The sequence below is a fragment of the Sturnus vulgaris genome, chromosome 14, assembly GCF_052056855.1.
Source record: "Sturnus vulgaris isolate bStuVul1 chromosome 14, bStuVul1.hap1, whole genome shotgun sequence".
NCBI lineage: Eukaryota > Metazoa > Chordata > Aves > Passeriformes > Sturnidae > Sturnus > Sturnus vulgaris.
The window spans coordinates 3613872-3636136 of record NC_142256.1 but is presented as its reverse complement, the minus strand read 5'-3'; the positions used below and the strand labels follow the sequence as shown (position 1 = coordinate 3636136).

The window sequence follows — 22265 nt, the reverse complement described above, 5'->3', positions numbered from 1 at the left end:
TCTGCTTGTGTAAAACTGAGCTTTGCTGGAGCTGCTCCTGCCTCTCCAGAACATTCCATGGCCTCTCCAGGACATTCCCTGGCTTCTCCAGAGCATTCCCTGGCTTCTCCAGGACACCCCATGGCTTCTCCAGAACACCCCATGGCTTCTCCAGGACATTCCCTGGCTTCTCCAGGACACCCCATGGCTTCTCCAGAACATCCCATGGCTTCTCCAGGACATTCCCTGGTTTCTCCAGGACACCCCATGGCTTCTCCAGAACACCCCATGGCTTCTCCAGGACATTCCCTGGCTTCTCCAGGACACCCCATGGCTTCTCCAGAACATCCCATGGCTTCTCCAGGACATTCCCTGGTTTCTCCAGAACATTCCCTGGCTTCCTGCCTGTTCCCAGCATCTCCTGTGCTACAACCAGGTGTAACCTTGTAGTGGACCAGTGCCTGTTCTACACTGAAGCACAAGAGGAACTCGTGGAGCTTCACTGGAAATGTCTTTAATGTGAACTTTGTTCTGTGGGTTCTTAAATTGGGTTTTTCTTTTGCAGTTCTCACCTGTGGGAGAGAAAATCCAATTGGTACAGTTTGCTCTGCAGGGAGGAAGTGGGAATAGTTGGCTTGTCCATAGTTTCAGTTCTCCATGGCCTGTTTAGGGGTGAGGAAAAGCAGTTTGTGAAAGCTCTTTGGTCTGATTTGCTCTGTTCCTGTGCTTAGTGATTGCCTTTCCAAGTTCATTCCTTGGAATAAAAATAAAGCAGCTCTGATCCAGAGCCATCCTGGCTGGGCTGCAGGAGGAGATGGGCTTGGAGGCAGCTGGGAAGATTTTCAGGAAGGTTCTCCTTGGGATTTGTTGGGAGCTGAAGGTGCCCAGAGCTCCAGAGGGTCTCCAGGTGGGAATGCTCTGGGAGCAGCCCTGTGGATGTTGTTTCCATGACCTCTGGAAGCACAGAATCCTCAGAGCTGCTCCCAAAGCTGAGGAAAAGCCTTGGAAAGGGAAGAGCTTCAGCTCCTGGGCAGCCTCAGAGCCCAGAGGAATTTCCTGGATATCCAGGAGTGACCAGGAGAATTGCAAAGATCTTTTCCTGCCCTGTGCCCGGGGCTGGGGTTGTTTTTTTTGGGGACTTTTCCCAGCTGTTCCTGGTTCCCATCCCTCCCTCTCTCGCATCCAGGCATTTCCTGCTCTGAATGTCCTAATTCTGTTTTAATTAGCACCCAGCACTTGATTAATTAGCTGAGGAAGCAGGGGCTGGAACCAGGCAGCCAGGTGGGCCATTCATTAGGGCAGCTTTGCTAATGACATTAATTAATGTGTCCCCCCTGGGAGAGCTGCAGGAGCAGGCCAGGCCCTAGGGGGTTGTTTTTCTATCATTTTCTATCATTTCTATATTTCCATCGATTTAATGTAGCAGAAACTCCTGGAGTAACTCAGCACTGGATCCCATCCTCCAGCTGCATTTTCCTTGGCATCCCCGACCCCATCCTTGTAGGAATGTCCCTAAAACCATGTGTGGTGTGGTGTGCTGGCTGGGAATGTCCCTCTTGCTCGTTGTGTCACTGTCAGGGACATTTTTTTGGGGGGGGGATGAGCCCCAGTTTGTGCCCCAAGGGCTCTGTGGGGCTCTTGAGTTCCTGCACTGCTTGAAGCTGATCTTGTCTACAGGAGAATTGTGTTTTTTGTCTCTGTTTGTCCCATGGAGTCTCTCTTGGATTGCAGGTATTTTTATTCCCTACAAAAATAAACATTTTGTCTTTTTAAAAGAAGTGGCTGCTCTGTTTATTGGGTGGTAACACTTGGAAAGGTGAAGTCAGTTCAAGGATTTTAATTAATAAAGGGAGTGTGGAGCCCTTTCCCCTCTACAGGACAGAAATGGGGTGATCCCCCTGATTTGGGGGAAATGGGGAGTGCAGGCTGTTCAAAACAACCCAAAAAGGAACACAACTAATGGAAAAAATGGAATATAACCAATGGACCTGTATCAAATCTCGGTGTCTCCTGCAAACTGTGCTATTCTGGGTCATCTTTTAAATTTAGATTTTCCTTTCTATATTAAACCCAGGTCTCTCCTCAGTGTTTCCTTGCTCACTCACCTGGCCTCAGGTGTCTCCCAGAGCTTCTGCAAGGAGCTGAGTCCCAGCTTCATGGCTCCAGTGAGAAGATTTTATTTTTTTTCTGATGGCTTCAGAATGAAGAAGCCACAGTCCAGCTGCTGCTGCTATCCTGGAAAAATCCTCTTTTATCCCATTCTTAGTCATGGCTAGTGAGCTGTTAAAGGTTTGAGTGCACACAAACTCAGCTCAAGAGGGAGATCCCAGCTCCAAAACTTCCCTGGGAACAAACTCCAGACCCCCCAGCCAGCCCCTAAGGAATATTTTCCACTCTAAAAATGGATATTTTCTATGGTTGAAGGCAAGAAAATGGGCCTGGCACTGGGGCACACTCAGTCCCTGGCTGTTTCTCAGGCTTTTCCCCTTCTTGTTAATTTGGAATGTTTTTAGTGCTGCCAGTGAAATCCTTCATTTACCTTAATTAGACTCGCCTTGCATTTAATTGGATTATTAGCATTAACAGTGGGTGGAATTGATAAAGCTGCAATTTAATTTGGGGGAAATTTGGACAAAAGGTGCATTAATTGGAGTTTCTCTTGCCTGCAAACAGCTCATGGATTCCAGTGTTCTCCTGGAATTTTATTTCCCTTCTCTTTGGAGGAGTGGAGGGGGGACACAAAACCTTTCTCTCAGCAACAGAGAGCTGTGGGAGAGATGGAAAGGATCAATAAAATTCTATAAATAACCAAAAAAAACCCCATGGATGGAACAGGGGGTCCTGGGCTGGATCCCTGGAAGTGTCCAAGGCCAGGCTGGAGCAGCCTGGGACAGTGGGACGTTGGAATGGGATGGATTTTGAGGTTCCTCCCAACCCAAACCATCCTTTGATCCTGTTTTCCTAAAGGCAAAGGGCTCCCTGAAAGCAGTGGAAGCACAGACATGAACTCCTGGGGCTCCAGTGCTGCCAAAATTCCTCAAGGAACAACTCGTGGAGGAGAAGAAACATTGCTGGGTTCCTCCTTCCTTCCTCACTCTGTATTTCGTGTGTTCCTGCACCAAATAAATTGGGAATTTCCATCAGCAGGGTCCTGGCAGGGATGTGCAGAGCAGCCAGGCTGTCTGTGCCCTCTCCTGGACAATTCCTGGACAATTCCTGGACAATTCCTGGCTAACCCCCGGATCCTGGTGCTGCTGGAGCTGGAAGAGCCCCCAGGGCTGATTTTTGGAATGCTGGAGCAGATGTGAGAGCACAGGGGGAGATTCCAGAGCTGGGCAGGATTCACAACATCCCCACTCCCCAACTCTGCTTTCCCGACCTTGAGCACTGTCAGTAAATCCCTAATCCCTGCAAAATCATTTATTTGGGATTGTTTAGCTCTAAACTTTTAACTGCTTAACTCTCCTAAATCCACAAGCTCATTAGCTCACTTCAGCTGCATTAATAACCATAATCTCTTTAATGGAAGCAACTCTGGCCAGGATTTACCTTCCCAAAAAACTCATTTAGTGGCAATAAATTCCCTTCTGCCCTCTAATTCTTCCCCAATTAACAGGGAGCTGATCAGGAGCTGCTTTGCCCTGAGCAGAGGCCACGTCAGCCCCTGGTGGAAGCTTTTCCCAGCTCCTCATTTATTAATGGTACTATACATTAATGAGGTTTTGGGGTTTTTTTGGTTTTGTTTTTACTTAGAGTTAAGATTGAATGCGTGAGAGATGGATTTTATTTTGTCTGGATTTAGTTGTTTATTATTTTTTATTTAAAGTACAGAGAGTTTTGTAGTACTTTTAGCTAATAAGCTGGAAGTGAGATAATGATGTATTTAGTTACCATTCTAAGGTTTTTAAGCTTTAGTTATAAGGTTTAAACCATTAGTTTTAAACCTTCGTTTTAAGACTTTAGTTATAAGGTTTTTTAAAGTTTAACTATCTAATTAAAAACATTATTTCTACTTTGGACTTAATAACTAAACACTTGCCACTTGTACTGCAGGTACTTTTTATTTAACTAAAAACTGCTACTTGAAATTATGAAGAAGAAAGAAAAAGAAGGAAGAAGAGTTATTGATTAACAAGTTTCATCTTGTTCTGTATTTTAAAGCTTTACATTTTCAACTTTTCACTATGTGATATTACACACTTTTATTTAAACCACACATTAGTGATTTTTAACTTTATTACTTAAATTTGGAAGTTTTTTTCTGAGTCAAAAGCAGTGTTCTTTTGAGGGTCAGTGTCAGAAAGCACTGAAAGTTTAAAAGGAATTTTAAAGAAATATAAAATTTAAAATTTTTAGGCTTCAGGGTTCCTGGAGTTGGAAGCAGTGGGGATTTTATCCCAGGTGGGTCAGGCTGGTCTAATCCCTGGAAATATCCAGGGATGAAAGGAAAGGTTCCTGCTCCACGAGTGTGTGCAGGATTCCAGCTGGGCTGGCCTCAGGTTTGCCTCCTTAGAACTGGGTTTAATCTGCTCCCCATTCCTAAGATCTTTCTTAGTTAACAACTAAACAGCAGCAGCAACAAAAGAATAAACAGCTTATCTTTTTAATTTGCCACTCAAGGATTTTCCTTTCATCTCCAAGTTTCCTGCATTTCACATTTTCTAGCACTTCTGTTGTCTGCATTCCCTTTTTTTCCCTTTTTTAACACTCTGCCTTTTTAATGGCTGCTTTGATTTCTGTGATTTGTGGAAAGGATTTCCAGCCAGCCTTGGCTTTTGTGGTTGCATTTTCCTGACACTCAGGAAAAATCACCCCAAACTCCCCTGTCCTGCTGCAGGGCTCATCCACACTACACTCCATAATCCCATTCCTGCCGCTGGCTTTGGGGAATTACCCTTTGGGAAGCAATCATCTATTTTTGAGTGAATTTGGAGACGAAAAACCAAAAGTCTAAACCAAATTATTATTGACCGTTTTCCTGCATCCCAGGCTTTGCACGGGGAGGCTGCAGAGCAGGAATGTGGTGGTGGCACAGATCACACATCTCACCCTGGTGCAGCAGCAATGGGGATTTTCCTGCTGGATAATTTGGGTCTCTCATTATCTCCTACCATGATAAGGCTGCCCCAAACCCCCAGCCCATTCCTGCTCCACCACGGGGCACTTTGGAGAGGCTTTAAAGGGAGCTGGATAAAATAGGATTGCACTTCCCAGCTGACAGCTCTTGATAAGAGCCCCAGGGCTGCTCCCTGCTCCTTTGCTTTGCCCTGGGACCTTTCCTGCCCTCCTGGCTCCTGTTCAGCCTCGGGAAGCCCTGGCTGTGCTTCCTTCTGGCAGGTGCAGCCCAGGTGGGAAATCCGGAGCATCTTCAGCACCTTTTGTCCTTCTGGTGTCTAATAAATCATTTTGGAGGTTGCAAATGGCCATTTGTGTCACTCTGGAAAGGGGGAGGGAGGGCAGGAGAGGGATTGAGAGGGAATTTGAGTGCCTGGCCAAGCCAAGGTGGGGTAGAGGCCGGTGCTGCCCTGGCAGGGACCCCAAACCTCCCCCATTTCTGTGATTTCTGTGAGGAAACAGCAAAAAAAAAAAAAGCTTTGTGTGTGCTCAGAGGGGTCGAGCAGCCTCCAGCACCTGTCCCAGCCTCCCCCCACCCCTCTGCCCTCTCTATATTTACCCAGGGGAGCTTTCCAAGAATGGAAGTGGTAAGATAAAACCCCAGAGGGGCTAAAATTAGCCCCAGCTCCCCAGACCGAGTCCTGCCGTGGCATTTCAGCTGTGAGCTGGCCCCACACAGCCCTGTCCATCCCAGCCCTGCCAGATCCTCTCCTGCCCTGCTCATTTTGGGGTTAAACCACAATTTTGGGGTTAAACTCGCCATGGCACCCCCCTGGTCTCAGGTGCTCTGAGCATCCCAGGTAAGGCAGCAGCACCGGGAGCTGGGTGGGTGAGGGAGGGGCTGGGACCCGCAGGGACAAAGGTGTGCCCTGTCCCTGCCTCTTTTGGGGCTCTGCAGGTGCTGGGACAGCTTCTGGCAGCTCAGGGGGTGATAAAACACGGAGGGTGGGGTGTCCAGAGAAGCTGTGGCTGCCCCTGGATCCCTGGAAATGTTGGACATTGGGGCTTGGAGCAGCCTGGGGTGGTGGGAGGTGACCCTGCCCATGGCAGGGATGAGATGAACTTTTAAGTTTCTTTCCAAACCGAAGCATTTTGTAAATCCACGAATTGTGGTTTGGGCTCGGAGGAACCTCCCTGAGCTCCCCACACAAGGTCTCAGGCATTGCCAGGCCTCCCTTTGGAGGTTTCTGCTCTTGGTGTGTTCAGGAAATGTTCCAGCTGCTCTTTCACTTTGCCACACCGTTTTCCTTGGGAATGTACCAGGGAACAGAACTCTCTTTTGGGCTGGGACCTGCAGATCCCCAGCCCATTATCCCAAAGCTCCAGAGCTCATTCCAGGCACATCCAACGAAGAGCAGCAGCATCAGAATTTCCCACATTTCTGTATAAATTGGGCTAATTTATACAGAATATAAACTGTATATTTATATTCTGTATTATAAGCTGGTTATAGGCTGTATATTTATATTCCCTATTATGAACTGGTTATAGGCTGTATATTTATATTCTGTATTACAGGCTGGGTATGGGTTATATATTTATATTCTGTATTATGGGTTATATATTTATATTCTGTGTTATAGGCAGAGCTTTGGTGCCATCAGGCTCGTCCCAGTGCCCCCAGTGCTGGTGGCTTTGCTGGGGTCCCCCTGGGCTGGTGGCCATGTCCCCATGGGTGATGTGGGACAAGTCCCCAGTGATGGGCTCAGGTGCACAATGAAGCCAATTGCTCCTGGGCTAATTAACTGTTTGCTGCGACCCTTTAGCTAATTAATTACTCCCAGGACAGGTCAGCCCCAGCTCTGCCTCCAGAGGAAACCCGAGAAATTCCTGTGCCCATCCCGAGCGTTTCCAGCTGCTCAGGTGCCAGCCGGGACATCCCAGTGCTGTCCCCCGCTGTCCCCTGAGGCCACATCTGTGTGCAGAGCCCAGCCAGGCTGGCAGGGTCCAGTCCCACCCTGAGATCAGCTCAGCATCCTCACCTTTCTTTCCTCCCCCCAAATCCCTGACCGGAAACATCCCAGACCCTTCGTGCATCCCTGATCGTGCAGGCAGGAGGGAGGAAAACTCTGGAATTCTAATGCTGGCGTCATTTTGGGGAGGGAGGTGCTGGAAGGTGTTTGATCCCTAATGAAAATGATCATTTTACATTCACCTCATCCCTCAGGACTTGGGGACAAGGATGGAGGGACAGGACACAGGGGATGGCTCTCGCTGCCCCAGGGCAGGGCTGGATGGGATTTTGGGCAGGAATTGTTCCCTGGGAGGGTGGGCAGGGGCTGGGATGGAATTCCCAGAGCAGCCGTGGCTGCCCCTGGATCCCTGGCAGTGCCCAGGGCCAGGTTGGAGCAGCCTGGGACAGTGGAAGGTGTCCCTGCCATGGCAGGGGTGACACTGAAGGGGCTTTAAGGTCCCTCCCAACCCAAACCATTCCATGATTTTATGGGATCCTACAACACTGATTCCTGTTATTCCCTCAGCCTTTCACCCTTTCCTCACGTGTTGCCAGGGCCACGAGCACACCAGCAGCATCCTCATCCAATGTTTGTCCATTTTTTGGAGATTCTTCCTTATGCTGAGTACAAACTTCCCCTAAAAGGCAGCTGTGGGTGTCAGGGGCTGGTTCTAACCCGGGGTCGGTGCCGGTTCTGTGTCCTGTAGATCTTTGTCCTCACCCTTCACCATGAAAGCAGCACATGGAGCCCAAAACGAGCCTCATGGACATCAACAAGATATTCTCCCTGCTGCAGCCCAGGGATGACGAGGAGGACAACGAGGACAGCGAGGAGCTGAGCAGGGCTGTGTGCCAGGACGACCACGAAACGCTGGCCCGGCTGCTGTGCCAGGACAGGTACAAGAGGCTCCTGAACCGCAGGAGTGGCTGGGGGGTCCCCAGCACCCCCCTGCGCCTGGCAGCCACCCGGGGCTGCCTGAGGAGCCTGCGGGTGCTGCTGGCCCACGGTGCCCAGGTGGACAGCCTGGATGTGAAGGCTCAGACCCCGCTCTTCGTGGCCGTCAGCAACGGGCACGGCGAGTGCGTGCGGGCGCTGCTGGAGCACGGTGCCAACCCGCTGGGCAGCATCTACAACAACTGCTCGCCGCTGCTGCTGGCTGCCAGGGACGGGCAGCTGGACATCCTGCGGCAGCTGCTGGAGCACGGAGCCCAGCCCAATGTCCAGGCCAGGCTGCCGGAGTGGGCGGCCAACTCGGTGTCGTGCTCGGGGCCGCTGTACCTGGCGGCCGCCTACGGGCACCTGGAGTGTTTTCGGCTGCTGCTGCTGCACGGGGCTGATCCCGATTACAACTGCACCGAGCAGGCTGTGCTGGCTCAGATCCGGGAGCCCAAAACCCTGCTGGAGACGTGTCTGAGGCACGGCTGCCACAGCCATTTCATCCGGCTGCTCATCGATTTTGGGGCCAACGTGTACCTGCCCAGCGTGCCCATGGACGGGGTGGCACCGCACAGCGAGGGGCTGGAGCTGCTGCTGCAGGCCAGAGGTGAGCTGGGTGCGTGCCCCGAGGCTGGCACGGGCACAGCTTTGCTCTGATTCCCTCTTCCCAACGACCAGGTTTTCCTTCAGCCTTTATTCCCCTCGCAGCATCACTTGGCTGTGTGGGTTTGTGGTGTCCCATCCCTGTTCCTGCATCCCTGGAAGTGTCCAGGGTTTGGAGCATATGTGGGTCTGTGGTGTCCCATCTCCACTTCTGCATCCCTGGAAGTGTCCAGGGCTTGGAGCAGCTTGGGACAGTGGGAGGTGTCCCTGCCCATGGAATGAGATGAGTTTAAATTCCCTTCCCAGCCTAAACCTTTGTGTGATTCCATGATTCCCACAGCCTGGCTTTCCCCACACTTGCTGGGTTGCTGCTTTTCACCCTTGCTCTCCATTCTGCTGCTCAGCTTGGACTGTCCTGTACTGCCCAAGTCTAAAATCCTGATAGTCTAAAATAATCTAAAATTATTTCCATGCGGGAATGGAAGATTTCTTCTCCATGCCCAGCTCTCATGGGAGCTTGTGCCCGAGTCCATAGCCCCAGCCCCAGCACAGAGGTTGAGTTTTCATGGAATTTTTATAGGATCATGAAATGTTTTGGGTTGGAAGGGACCTTAAAGATCATTTTGTTCCAACCCTGTCTGTTTTGCTCAATCCATGTCCCTTTCCTTTGGCTAATGCTGGGTTGGAGGGCAGCAGGGTTGTGTGTCACGAAGGTGACCATGTGATTTTCCTTCCACAGCTCATCCCAAATCCCTGCTGTCCCAATCCCGGCTGGCCGTGAGGCGTCTCCTGAAGCAGCCCAGCCTCTCAGCCGCCCTTGGAAAGCTGGAGATCCCCACAGTCCTGGCCAAATACCTGCAGCACGAGCCCTGATCCCAGCCTGCCCCAGGGACACCCCTCTGAGCACCCCAGTTCAGACCTGCTCCACCCCCTGGCAGTGAAATCTGTGGCACCGCTGGGAATTTGTGGTCACAAGTTCATTTTTGGTGTCTGCAGGAAGCCGTGCCCATGTGGAAAGGTGGGAAGGGAAGGGAAGGGGGACAGAGGACAGGAGACCTCAGCTGGAGGAGGATCTGAATCCCCTGGGTTTGCCTCAGGCCATTTTTACCGAGGGATTTTACACCTTTAGATGATTTTGCTTGGAGAAGGGGATGGGAAAGAGAGTGGAGGAATTCCTGGTTGGGAGGATGGGAATTTTTCCTGGTTATGGTGGGGATGCCCTGGCACAGGGTGCCCTGGATCCCTGGCAGTGCCCAAGGCCAGGTTGGGCATTGGGGTTTGGGCAGCCTGGGACAGTGGGAGGTGTCCCTGCCATGGCAGGGGTGGCACTGGGTGGGTTTTGAGGTCCCTCATGATTCCCCAATTCCCAAAGAAGTTCCCAAGTGCCTCCTCCCCTTGGGAGGGGCAGGACTGGAGCACAGGAGGGGCTGGGAGACAGATCCAGAATCCCAGCGTCCCCTCTCCCCTCCCTGCCTCAGCTCTGACCCTAAACATCTCCTTCTCACCCCAAAAGTGCCTCATGGTGCAGCCAAGGGTCCTTTGTGATGGAACAGGGTTGGGATTTGAATTAAAAGCGTTCTGATATCGGTATTAAAATGTTGTGGCCTGTCTGGTGAAACATCCCACATGTGGGATGAGGGAATTGCTGCAGATGGGGAATTTCAGCAGCACCTTTGTGTCCCTCCTTTTCTCCCACCTTGGGTAATGGGATCACCCTCCCCAGCGGGGCCTTCCTGGCTCTTCCCACAGGCAGGAGCTGCTGCAGAAATCCCACTGCTCCTTGGCAGCCGAGCAGGGAGGCTCTGGATCACTTTTGGGATGCAGGAGCAGGTGTCCCATGGCTCGGTCCCTGCTGCCCTGTGACATCCCAAGGGGAAATGCTCCCAGGGCTCAGAGCTCTGTGCCTGCAGCTCCAAGGGTGGAGCACTGGCACCTCCCTGCAGGATTTATGGGCTCGTGTCAGGGCTTGTGGCATCTATTAATCAGCATTATTAATAAATTAGCCTCCCATTAATTAATGCTCTCCCAAGGGGAGCATTAGGGCTTGGAAGCAGCCTGGACAAGGCTCCAGGTGGAATGGTGGCACTGGTGCCACTTCCCTTTGGGAACACAACATGGAGGCTGGCATGTCCCCGCGGGGACATTGCCACGCTCTGCTGTGACACTTGTGACATCCTTGCTGTCACCCTCATGTGGGGACTGGAGGGGTTTGCAGAATTTGGGGGTCTCAAAAATGGGGCGGGGACTTCACTGCGGGGCAGCTCAGGGGGTGTGAGGGGGTGACACGCCCGTGGGTGGCACAGCAGGCGCGGGGAGGTGTCCCATGGCAAACACGCCGTGTCACCACCCCCGTGGTGTCACAGTGTCACACACACAGTGTCACACACACAGTGTCACACACCGTGTCACACCCCTGACCCCGCAGTGTCACACACAGTGTCACACACACAGTGTCACAAACACAATGTCACATCCCTGACCCCCACAATGTCACACAAAGTGTCACACACATGATCACAGTGTCACACACGGTGTCACACCCCTGACCCCGCAGTGTCACACACACAGTGTCACACACAGTGTCACACACACAGTGTCACACCCCTGACCCCGCAGTGTCACACACAGTGTCACACGCAGTGTCACACACATTTTCACAGTGTCACACACAGTGTCACACCCCTGACCCCGCAGTGTCACACACAGTGTCACACGCAGTGCCACACACATTATCACAGTGTCACACACAGTGTCACACACGCAGTGTCACACGCATTATCACAGTGTCACACACAGTGTCACACCCCTGACCCCGCAGTGTCACACACAGTGTCACACACGCAGTGTCACACACAGTGTCACACACGCAGTGTCACACGCAGTGTCACACCCCTGGCCCCGCAGTGTTACACACACAGTGTCACACACGCAGTGTCACACACACAGTGTCACACCCCTGGCCCCGCAGTGTTACACACACAGTGTCACACACGCAGTGTCACACACACAGTGTCACACCCCTGACCCCGCAGTGTCACACACCAGGACAGGACATTCCCCCTCCGTGTCCGCGACCCTGCGTGTCCCTCTAAGACCACGCCCCCACTCGAGACCACGCCCCCTGCCAATCATCCCTCCAGCTAGGCCACGCCCCAATGGTGACCCGCCCTGAGGCCACGCCCCCTCCGCCACCGGGACCGTCCCGGATCAACCCGGGCCACCGGGGCGGACACCGTGAGACGGCCGTGAGTGAACACCTTGGGATGGCCATGGGGGGACACCGTGTGTCCGCCATGAGGGGACACTGTGGGGACCACGCCCCGTCACCGTGACCCCTCCCCGTTCCCTTGGCCCCAACATGGAGACCGCGCCCTCCCTCACGCAGAAACCACGCCCCCTCCGTCAGGAGGCCCCGCCCCGGCCGTCACGCGGCGCCGCCCCTGCCGCCCGCGCCGGGCGGACCCGCGGCCCCGCGGCCCTCGCGCGGCCTGAGGGCAGGGCCGGGGCCGGGCCGGGGTCCCGGCGGTGCCGGGGGTGCCGCTGCCGCCGCCCCCGCCGGTAAGTGCTGAGCTCCGGGCCGAGCCTGGCGCCACCGCTCCCTGCACCCGCCGTGCCGCGTCCCCGCGGCCGGGCCCGAACCCTCCCCCCCCCCCCCCCGCCCACCGCCCCTCGCGTTTTCCCGGATCCTCCCGAAAGTTTGGGAGCGCGGCGAGGGGAGCCGGGCTGGGGGCGCGTCCCCGTGCGGGGCCGGGCGGGCCGCGGGTCCCTGAGGGTCCCCTCTGCTGCGTTTCATTGTTACGGTGCTGCTTTTTTGTTGCTTTTACACCTTATTTTTCATGTTTTATTGCTCGCGGCTCTTGGCCCTCGCTGCCCTTTATTTCATTTTTATTATTTCATTTTTTTATCCTTCTCCAGCCTCCCCTCCGCAGCAGTGCCGGTGCTGACGTGGAGCTGGAGAGGAATGATTCCCAAAAGGAATTTTTGAAATCCTGGCTCTGTCTCATGCCCTCCCCCGGCTGTTTTCCAGCAGCCCCTGTCCAGGTGCAGGTTTGGGGTCATTTCACCCCAATTTTCCAGCAGCCCCTGTCCAGGTGCAGGTTTGGGGTCATTTCACCCCAATTTTCCAGCAGCCCCTGTCCAGGTGCAGGTTTGGGGTCATTTCACCCCCAATTTTCCAGCAGCCCCTCACATATCCAGGTGTGGGCGTTTCTCCCTCTATCCACGTTTCTCCAGAGGCTTTGGAAGCACCTCGGATTCATGGTGGGCTCTGGCAGAGCTGGAAAAGCCCAGTTTGAGGTGGCTGTGCCAGCTGGCTACGCCCCGGTGGGACAGGTGAACGTGAGGGGTTTATCGGCAATCCCAGAATTCCAGAATCAGGGAATGGGTTGGGTTGGGAGGGACCTTAAAGCCCATCCATGCTGAGGGCAGCGATGCCAGATCAATATAGAAGCAGAGCAACTCAGACCTGAGGAATAAAAATAAGGCTGGGATTGTGGGTTTGCTGTGGGGCTGCAGGAGCAGAGAGCATCGTTTGGATGTATTTTTAATTCATTAAAAACACATTTATTAGGCTAAACACCTCGGGAAGGTTTCCTGGCCTCCTGTCAGTCAGTCAATGCCCGGGGCATTACAGCTTGGGAGCACATTGGGATTTTAATGCATTTAATTTCTCCATCCTCACCTCTGCAAAAGAAACATGATTATAATTGTTTTATTTCTTCTGTTTCTGACAGCAGTCCAGGGTCAAATTTCAAACCTACCTCTCTGCTTCCGGGATAATCTGATCAAGGGGTTCACAGTGGGTGTTTTTAAGGCGATTCTGTCTGGCTGGACAGATTATTTTAAAAACAACAGAAATCTTCTATTAAAAAAAAAAAAAATCCAGGGTGGTAACCAGAGTGGTTTTTCCCTGGACACGTGCCTGGGGGGGGCTGTGTCCTGGTTTGGCCTCCCTCAGGATGCTCTCTGGAGAGGAGAGCATCCTCCCAGCACGAGGGCTGGGAGAGCTGGGAGGGGTTTTGGGACGTGCTAGTTCTCATTTTAGGGTAGCCAAACCTGATCACCCCGGAGACAAAAATTCTGGGAGGCTGCAGGGCTCGGAGTGGGGGTCAGAGCTGCCTGTCCCCAGCGATTCTGCCCAGCGGAGATGTGCGGTTTTCCTGCTCTGGCAAAACCCGTACATTTAAGCGACATTTTGGATTTTGGAAGTGGAGGGAGAGCTCGGAGGCTCCTGCAGCCGCTGATGGAGCCCAGAGACCCCGGTGCTTTCAGCCGAGCTGCCGTGTCCTCACCTCTGCCCTCTCCCTGTGCCTCAGGTCGGCGGTGATGTGTCCATCCCTGCTCCCGGAGCTCCGCGCTCCCAAAGGCGCCGCTTCCAGCTAGATACGATCCCGGGGCGCTGCCATGGAAACGGGCAGCCCTGAGGAGCGGGACGGAGGGGACCAGCGGCGACAGGAGGGCGGGGACGCCCCTCCCGACAGCGCCAACGGCTCGGTGGTGGCAGCGGAGCCGCAGCAGCCGCCCCCCGGCAAGCTGAGGAAAACTGCCTTCAAGCTGTTCGGGGGCAAGCGCAGCATCTGCACCCTGCCCAGCTTCTTCGGCGGCCGCGGCAAGAAGGGGCTCAGCAAATGCAAGACCCACGATGGGCTGAGCAGCGCCGGCTGCGACAAGGGAGGGGGCACACAGCCGGACAGCCCCTCGGAGGGCAGCAGGGATGGGCAGCACGGAGCCCTGCCCAGCTCCCGCAGCGCCCAGCTGGCCACGGACAGCAGCAGCAGGGGCGAGCTGGGCCAGCAGGACAGCTCTCCCCGCGGGAGTATGGAGGGCTGTGACAAAAAGCCCAGCGGCGAGAAATCCTCTTTCCCCAGACCCAAAAAAGGGCTGAAGGGGTTTTTTAACAGCATCCGGCGGCACAGGAAGAGCAAGGCTGCCGAGAGCGAGAAGGCAGAGCTCCCTGAGTGGAGCGGGGACACGGAGGAGGCCGGGAATGCTCCTGGGCTGGGAGTGGAGAGCCAAGGAGCTGTGGAGGGCAGGGGAGCGGGGCCGGAGCCGGAGGCCACGCCCTGCCCGGGGGGTGACTCCAGCTGTGGCGAGGCCACCGAGCCCTCGGGCCCTGCAGCTGATGGAGGCAGCTCCGAGGGTGACACCGTGGCCGTGCCAGGGAACGGGGACGTCCCAGATGCGCAACCAGAGGCTGATGCTGCTGCCTGCGCCGAGTTTGACCACGAGAGTTTGCTGCTGGCCTTCCACCCTGACTTCATGGACAGCGAGCCTCCCTGCCTGCACTCTGGGGACCTGCTGAGCCTCATGCTGGGGGACGTCACGTCCCTGAAGAGCTTCGACTCCCTGACGGGGTGCGGGGACGACATCGCCGAGCCCGACATCGCCGAGAGCAGCATCTCGGTGGAGCGCAGCCGCGACGCCGCCAAACGCAGCTCCTGCCTCGTCACCTACCAGGGAGGTGGCGAGGAGATGGCCATCCCTGAGGAGGCTGAGGAGTACCTGCAGCAGGTGTGGGACAGCAGCGTGCCAGGGGACAGGAGTTACGGGGCCCAGGTGTCCAGCAGCAGCCTGGAGACACACGCCTCTCACGAGGCCGATGGCCACCCCTACGTGGGGGATGCCATGGATGGTGTTGACCTCCTGACGCCCCAGAGTGACCAGCAGGAGTCTGCCCCCAACAGTGACGAGGGGTATTATGATTCCACCACGCCAGGGCCGGATGATGAGGCTGGAGAGGAGCTCAAGAAGGACAGGCTGCCCCGGGACAGCTACAGCGGCGATGCACTTTACGAGTTTGACGCCCTGATGAGCCCCTCTCACGGGGACGAATCCCTGTTCGAGGGCAAAATCCCACGCCAGGGCATCTTCAGCTACTTCATGGACTTCTGCCTCCCTGCAGAGAAGAGCCTGATCCAGCAGATGATGGATCAGAAAAGAGGGCTGATGGAAACTGAAGAAGAGGGGCTTGCAGCCATTCAGAAGGAGCTGCTGTACTGGGAGCTGCAGAGGGAGCCCGTGCTGAAACGCCTGGATGTCCCCAGCAAGGAGAAGTGTCCCCGGGAAAAGCAGTGCGTTGAATGTAAAAGCAGAGCAGCCAACTCCATTGGCAAGGGTCAGAGTGGCCTCGGGAGTGAGCAGGTGGCCTCACACACCCCGAGCCGGGCTCTCAACGGTGGGGTTGCAGTGGCTAGGGCTGAAAATCCAGAGTGGAGGGATTTCCCAGCGACTCTGTGTCCAGAAAACTGTTACAACAGCCAGAAGGCCCCCGGGAGTTGCCTTATTCAGCTCACAAAGAACAACCCGGGGTTCGATGCAGACCTGGACCGTGGGATGTTCGGGGACTCCATCCACGGCAGCGTGGCCCCGGCCAAGGCGGGGATGTTCCCTGGCTTCAGGCTCTCGGAGCAGGAGCACGGTGATGGAGCAGAGCCCAGCCCGGGCGAGCCCCAGGTGGGCAGCGAGCCCGAGCACGCCGTGAGCTTCTCACAGGCTCTGGTGGAGTTTGCCAGCAGCGGGACCCTCTTCTCCAGCCTCTCCGAGAGCCTGGGGAGCTCGGCCTCCAGCTCGTCCTTCACCCAGAACCTCCCCGCCCTCCCCACCATGGTCACCTTCGACGTGGTGGACGTGGAGCAGGACGGGGAAGGCGAGTGCGAGCAGCACCCGGAGCTCACGGCGGGCGAGGACATCGCCGAGGCCTTTGATGATGGCTACGGACAGAAAGAGTCGTTGGCCGAATGTGACGAGCGAATGTCGCCGGGCTTCTCGCCGGGCTCCTTCCCGAGCTGTAACTGGGGCGTGGCCAGCCTGCCCCGCCACCTGCGCCTGCACGGCCTCAGCCCCTCCATGCCCGCGCCGCTCTCCGTGGACCGGAGGAGCCGCTCGCTGGACACCGAGAGCCTGGAGTTCGAGCTGGCCGAGCCGCAGGGATCCCGCAGCGGCCCGCAGCCCTGCCGCCTCTGGGCCAGGCGTGAGGCTGCCAGGAAGGACTGTGCCGGGGCCAGGAGGAGCAGGAGCAAGGAGGAGGGCGAGCTGGTGGCTGCCGAGGGTGCCTTGAGCTGGCACCTCCAGCACGGCACCGACGCGGCTCCCGGCGGGCTGGAGCTCTGGGGCTTCGCTCCTGCTGCTGCTGTGGAGAGCGCCTGGGAGCCATCAGAGCCTCCGGGCACCGCGTCCCCTTTCCTGCCTCTGTCCCGCGGTGCCATCGGGGAGGCTCCGGAGAGGCGGCCCCCAGAGGCAGAGCTGAGCAGGCTCCCGCTCCGCCCCTCCAACCTCCCCCTGCAGCCCGAGGCCAGGCGGGCCGGCTCCTACCGCTGCCACGGGGATGTCCCCAAGCTGTCCCGTTTGTTACCCCTGGGAGAAGCGGGGCTGCCCCCGAGCTTTGGCTTCTCCTGCTCCCCGGAGCACCGTGCCAGGGGCAAACCCGTGGGCATCGCCCAGGGCGTGCCGCAGCATCCTGGGGACAGCAGTGGGGACACTGAGAGCCCGGAGCCCCTCAAGGGCAGGGCCACCCCGGGCCACGGCGGCTGCCGTGGCACCGTGTGCGGTGTCACCGACGCTGAGTGACGCTGGAATGTCACCGTGTCACCCAGCCCAGGTGCTGCAGGAATGTCACCGTGTCACCGAGGCTCAGTATCCACAGGAATGTCACCGTGTCACCCAGCCCAGGTGCTGCAGGAATGTCACCCAGGCTGAGCATCTGCAAGAATGTCACCGTGTCACCAAGCCAAGGGGCTGCAGGAATGTCACCGTGTCACCATGCTGAGGCTGCTCCAGGCAGCAGGGGGGGGCAAAGGGAAGGAGAAAACCAGGAGCAGTTTGGGGAGCACTTGAGTTTGGTGCTCCTCTCCTGCAGCCATCCATGGCCTCGCCCCTGTGGTTGCTCCAGAGGGGTTTGGAGCTGCCTCCAGGATTCCTTCATCACCACTGAGGCACTTTGTGGTTTTCCAGCCCTCTCCACCAGCGAGTGCAGCAGAAGCTGGTGCTGGTGTGGCAGCTTGGGGTTTGAGCAGGACTGGGGCTGGGGCAGCAGGCCTTGGGCAGACTTTTGAGGGAAATGGGGCTGTTTTCCTCTTCTGGGTGAAATGTTTTGGTTCAGACTCACTTTGAATGTCTTCCACCCCGGGCTCAGTGTGGGGAGGAAGGGTGCTGCTCATTCAGAACAAGGACAGAGTGAGGCAGCTGGAAAGGGGAACTTTGCAGCAACATTTTTATTTATTTGGTTTATCCGTGCCCCAAAGCAAAGCAGGAGCTTTTGTGTGTGTGTCCTCCAGGTCTAGTTTCAGTTTGCTCAGAGAGCTGTGCTGTCCATGGTGTCCCTTTGAAGAACAAAGTGTTGGTCCCTTCTTTGTTGTGGTCTTTTTCACGGTGCAGAATTCCTGGTGGAAACCTTTCCCGTGCTTTGTCCCGGGCTCCTGGCCTCTCCAGGGCCGTGGGGACAGGGGTGAGGCCTTTGAAATAAGCTAAATTTGCATCGTGCCTGTAGCTGTGAAGTGGCAGATGCTGTTACTTTCTCAAAAGGAAGCTTTGTGGCTTTTTAATTTAATTTTATTCTTTTTTACAGTTGTTTTCTTTGCATAAACCCACAGGAGGAAAGTTTTGTGTTCCTTGGAATTTGGGATGGACCACAGCTACATTGGGCTTCACTCCTCCTGACTGGAGGGAACAAAAAAAGCTGGAAGCTGCTGGAGGTTTGGGATTTTTGGCCTTTTTGAAGGAATGTGGAAGAGTTCTGAGGGGACAGATTTTGTCTGGGGTGTCCTGTGAGTTGTATTCCAGGCTCCTGGTCCCCTCTGTGACCCCAAACCCCCTCAGCTCTGATCCAAACCCCAATCCACGACACAAAGCTGCTTCCCTGTCCTGTCCAAGCTCTGTGTTCTGATTTAATTCCATTACCAGTGATTTTTGTTTCTCCCCACCTCATTGCCCTTTCTCTACTTTTCTTTGCAGCAGAGTTTGTAGCATTCGAAAAAAAAAAAAAATAATCCCAAAGTGGAAATATTGGAGTTTTACCACATTTGTGGAGTGAGGGATGGCTCTGCCTCGGCCAGACTGGATTTTCCTGCTGAGTCCTGGCCTGCTGGGTCACCCTCCTGCTGCTCTCCTGCTCCACATGGATGTGGCTCCATCAGCTGCTCCTGCCATCCCTGCATTTCCAGGCACGAGGAGCTGGCTTTGGGTTTGATGAGGTTTTTCCCCCCCCCCCCCCCAAGCAAAATGAGATTTTGATATTCCTTTTGAGAAGAGATTCCTTCTGCCTTGTCCTCGGATATGTGGGGAGGAGCAGGGCCAGGCTTGGTTCAGGCTCTGTGTGTGATGAGATGAGAGCAGATCCATCTCTGCACCCACGGGCTCAAAGCTGAATTTTTCCCTCTTTTCCTGCCAGCCCTGCTGCAGGGAGTTCCCCAGGAACCTCCTGTGCCACGATTCTTCTCCCTCATCCCTCTGGGACACCAGAGAGCATTTCCTGGGACACACGTGGCTCTCGGAGAGGAGAACTGCTGAGCCAGGGGGAGGTGGGACAATGCTGGGAGCTTTTCTGCTAATGAACTTCGCTGGGCAGCTCTGTGCCCATCTCACCCCACTCCCGGCACACAAACCACGGGCACGCCCTGTTGGGGACACGGCAGGGACATTGTCACCTCCTCACACACCCCTGGCCGGGTTTAATCCCTGTTTTATTTCCTTTCAGCTCTCACCAAAGGCATCTTGGGGGGGTTGGTTCCAGGCTCTGGAGCTTTGTTCGGCCAAAGTCCTGCTGAGGGCTGGGAATGTCTCAGTGCTAAATGAATGTTCCAAGTGTCTGTAGGATCCTGGGGGGAGCTTCGGTGGGAGCAAGGCTTGATGATCTGACTTTATACCAAAGGTTTCTCCTCTTAATTCGATGGGAATTCAATGAGGCAAATATCTCTGGAATTCAAATGAGTTTTCCTAACGCAGTTTAGTCACTAATTCGCTGGATTATTGGCAGATTCTGCCCCATTAACCCAAAGGAATGGGAATTTCCAGCGCAGTAATTCAGCCTTTAAATGATCACTGCGGTAGGGATTGGATTTCACTGCCTGCTGAGCCACTCTTCCCAAAAAAAATCCCCCCTGGGGATCCATGGGAACAAAGCTGGGCTGGAGCTGGCTCAGTCCAACACTGCCTTACCCGGGGAGCTCACATTTGGGGGTGCTCACTGAAAAGGGCTTCCCAAGCAGAAACCAGTCAGAAAAATCAGGAATAACAGAATGTCCTGCCAAAATATTTAGGGAAAACTCGAGGAATTTGCCTGTCCCTTGCAGGGAAGGCCTTGCCTGCAGTGAGGGATGGGGGGGCTGTGAAGTTTTGTGATGGAACCACTGCCCTTGGGGTCAGCTACCAAGAGGTTCTGTGTTGCATTCTGGGGACTTGGGGGTTTTCTTTGCTTTGTTTGTTTTTATACACATAAGAAAACGGTCGATTTTTCTCTATTTTTGTATAGTTTTGCATTTTATAATCATGGGGAAATTTTACAGATTGTTCTTTTACTCGTGTGTCTTATCTTTCCAAGTGGTGTGGTTTGCTTTTCTCACGGAGAAAAGGCCATTCCTGCTGCCTGGATCCCACCCTGCTCCCTGGGAATGTCCCCCAGCTCCTCACCACCACACTTTGCACACACCTGCCACCTCCTCAACCCTCCTCTGTCACACTCAGCTGTCCCCTCTTTGCTTTTCAGTGTTGTTTTTGGTGATTTGTCCCTCCAAGTGTTGTAAAATGCCCACAGGTTTCAGCTGAGGCTTTCCCTGCTGTCTGCTGATGTGATTTTATCTAAAATTGGGGCTTCTCCTCAATCCCTGTGCAGGAAATGCTGTTGGCTGGTGCATGGAAATGCTCTTGGACAGGTTTCCTCTGCTCTTGGTTGGGCTGGGAGCTTGGATTTCACCCTGGTGCCTGAGGATTGCTCCTTAAATAATCCTGGGATGAGCAGAGCTCCCCACCTCCTCCTCCTCCTCTTCCTCCTCCTCCTCCTCCTCCAGGAAGCTCCAGCCCTGTGCTCTGCATCACTAAAAATCTCCCTGGAATGGCACTGCCTTGAACTTGGGGATCAGAGGAGAGCAGAGCTTCTGGAATGTTAAAATCCAGCCCAAAGCAGATTTTCCCCCCCTTTTTTCCCCACAGCAGAGGTGGCAATTGTCACTGATTTGGCTCTGCATAGATTTATTTTTTTTTTTTCTAATTAATAACTTGTCACTTAATGGTGCTTTTAAAAGTTTTTCTGCATTGGCTTTGCCCCATTCCCCACAAGGATGGACAGGAAAAGTTTCTCATTGAACATTCCTGGGGCACTCAGACCCACCTTGCACATTCCCTCTGCCCTGGAATTCTGGGCTCCCTCCTCTCCTGCTCCTCTCACCCACATTGAGTCACCCCAAAGCTCCATTTGGGTGAAGGGAGAAATTCAAATCCCAAAAAACCTCTCAGTTGTAAGGAAATAAAGAATTAGCCCTTGTCCCTGGCTGCCCCATCCTGCTGCCAGGTCACCAACCTGGCTGAATTTGGGTTTGTTTTTTTTTTTTTTTTTTTTTTTTTTTTTTTTTTTTGGTTCCTGGTCTCATTGCTACTACTCCTTTCAAGTTTTTAATGTATTGATTGTGTTTTAAAATGAATGTTCCTTTCACTGAATTCTAATGAATAAACGGCAGATTTTTAGAGAACATTGAGTTTCACTGATGGTTTGGTGTTTTCATGTTTATTTTATCCTTGATTTCATGGTTTTCTTTCCCTTCCTCTCCTGTCTGTTGGTTATTTGCCAGCAAGGTGGAATTTTCCATGGGAGAAGGCAACAGAGACCCTTTGGAACGGGGCAAGGCTCCTCAAACCCAGAATGAACTCTGGAAAATATCCATCCCTGAAGGCTCCAGAGGCAGATTTTCCTTCTTCTCTGCAGAGATTCCCTGGCTGGGACATCCCTGGGGTGGCACAGGAGGGTTGGGAGGGATGATTTGCTCTTGGATCCTCCAGTGCCTCCCAGCATTTCCCAATACATTGGAAAACTCAGTTTCCATTCAGTTCATTGCTTAGAAGGTATTTGTGTGTCCATATGTTAAAACTTTTTTTTTTACAGAGATGTTTACATTTTTTTGGTGGATTTCTATGAGACAGACTTTTTATTTCTCATTTATGGGATTTATTTCTCATTTTATGGGATACACTTTTTATTTCTCATAGGTTTCTCACTTTTTTTTTTAATAAGAACAGATTGTTATGCGAACTGATTTTTATTCTTAGATTTTTTTTTCTTATGGGAACTTAACAGGCTAGCTGAGTCAGGCCTGATTTTATAAGATTTTACCTCCATGGTGCTGAGGACAGCAGGATCAGCTTTTGGGATGTCCCATCCCACTGGGAACACTTGGAACCCTCAGCTCTAGCAGCTTTAATTGCCTCCTTGTAAACACAAATTGACTCCTTTGCTGCAGACAAATTCCTGCTGACAAGCCCTGCCTGCAGTGCTTGTGATCACAGGAATGCATCTCACACTTTGAAGTGTTGCCTTTTTTTTTTTTCTCCAAAGGGATTTGAAAAGCCCTGACACAACTCTGGGTTTTGTGGCACTGCCAGGATCCTCAGGCTGCTGTGCCCAGAAATGGCTCTGGCATGGCCTGGCCACCTTTGTGTCATCTTTGTGTCACCTTTGTGTCACCTGTCACCCCT

General features: G+C 54.0%; 2 protein-coding genes across 3 annotated transcripts; both read left to right on the top strand.

Annotated features, from left to right (window-relative positions):
* Positions 1 to 7790: 7790 nt before the first annotated feature.
* Positions 7791 to 9461, top strand: ASB12 (ankyrin repeat and SOCS box containing 12). The gene is made up of 2 exons (XM_014877200.2): positions 7791 to 8592; positions 9328 to 9461. Exons 1-2 carry the CDS (start codon positions 7791 to 7793, stop codon positions 9459 to 9461), a joined length of 936 nt encoding a protein of 311 aa, XP_014732686.1.
* Positions 9462 to 12008: 2547 nt separating this feature from the next.
* AMER1 (APC membrane recruitment protein 1) lies at positions 12009 to 21265 on the top strand. 2 transcript variants are annotated; one of them, XM_088173011.1, is made up of 2 exons: positions 12009 to 12146; positions 13904 to 21265. In XM_088173011.1, exon 2 carries the CDS (start codon positions 13992 to 13994, stop codon positions 17151 to 17153), a length of 3162 nt encoding a protein of 1053 aa, XP_088029137.1. In that variant the 5' UTR covers positions 12009 to 12146; positions 13904 to 13991; the 3' UTR covers positions 17154 to 21265. The 2 variants fall into 2 exon arrangements, with proteins under 2 accessions (XP_088029137.1, XP_088029138.1); XM_088173012.1 differs by lacking the exon at positions 12009 to 12146 and adding an exon at positions 12354 to 12785.
* The last annotated feature ends 1000 nt before the right edge of the window (positions 21266 to 22265 follow it).

Bases quoted from the DNA above. Each gene is read 5' to 3' on its own strand.
- ASB12 (XM_014877200.2), top strand. From the start codon at position 7,791: ATGGAGCCCAAAACGAGCCTCATGGACATCAACAAGATATTCTCCCTG. The intron at 8,593-9,327 runs GTGAGCTGGGTG...TTCCTTCCACAG, and splicing joins GCTGCTGCTGCAGGCCAGAG to CTCATCCCAAATCCCTGCTG.
- AMER1 (XM_088173011.1), top strand. From the start codon at position 13,992: ATGGAAACGGGCAGCCCTGAGGAGCGGGACGGAGGGGACCAGCGGCGA.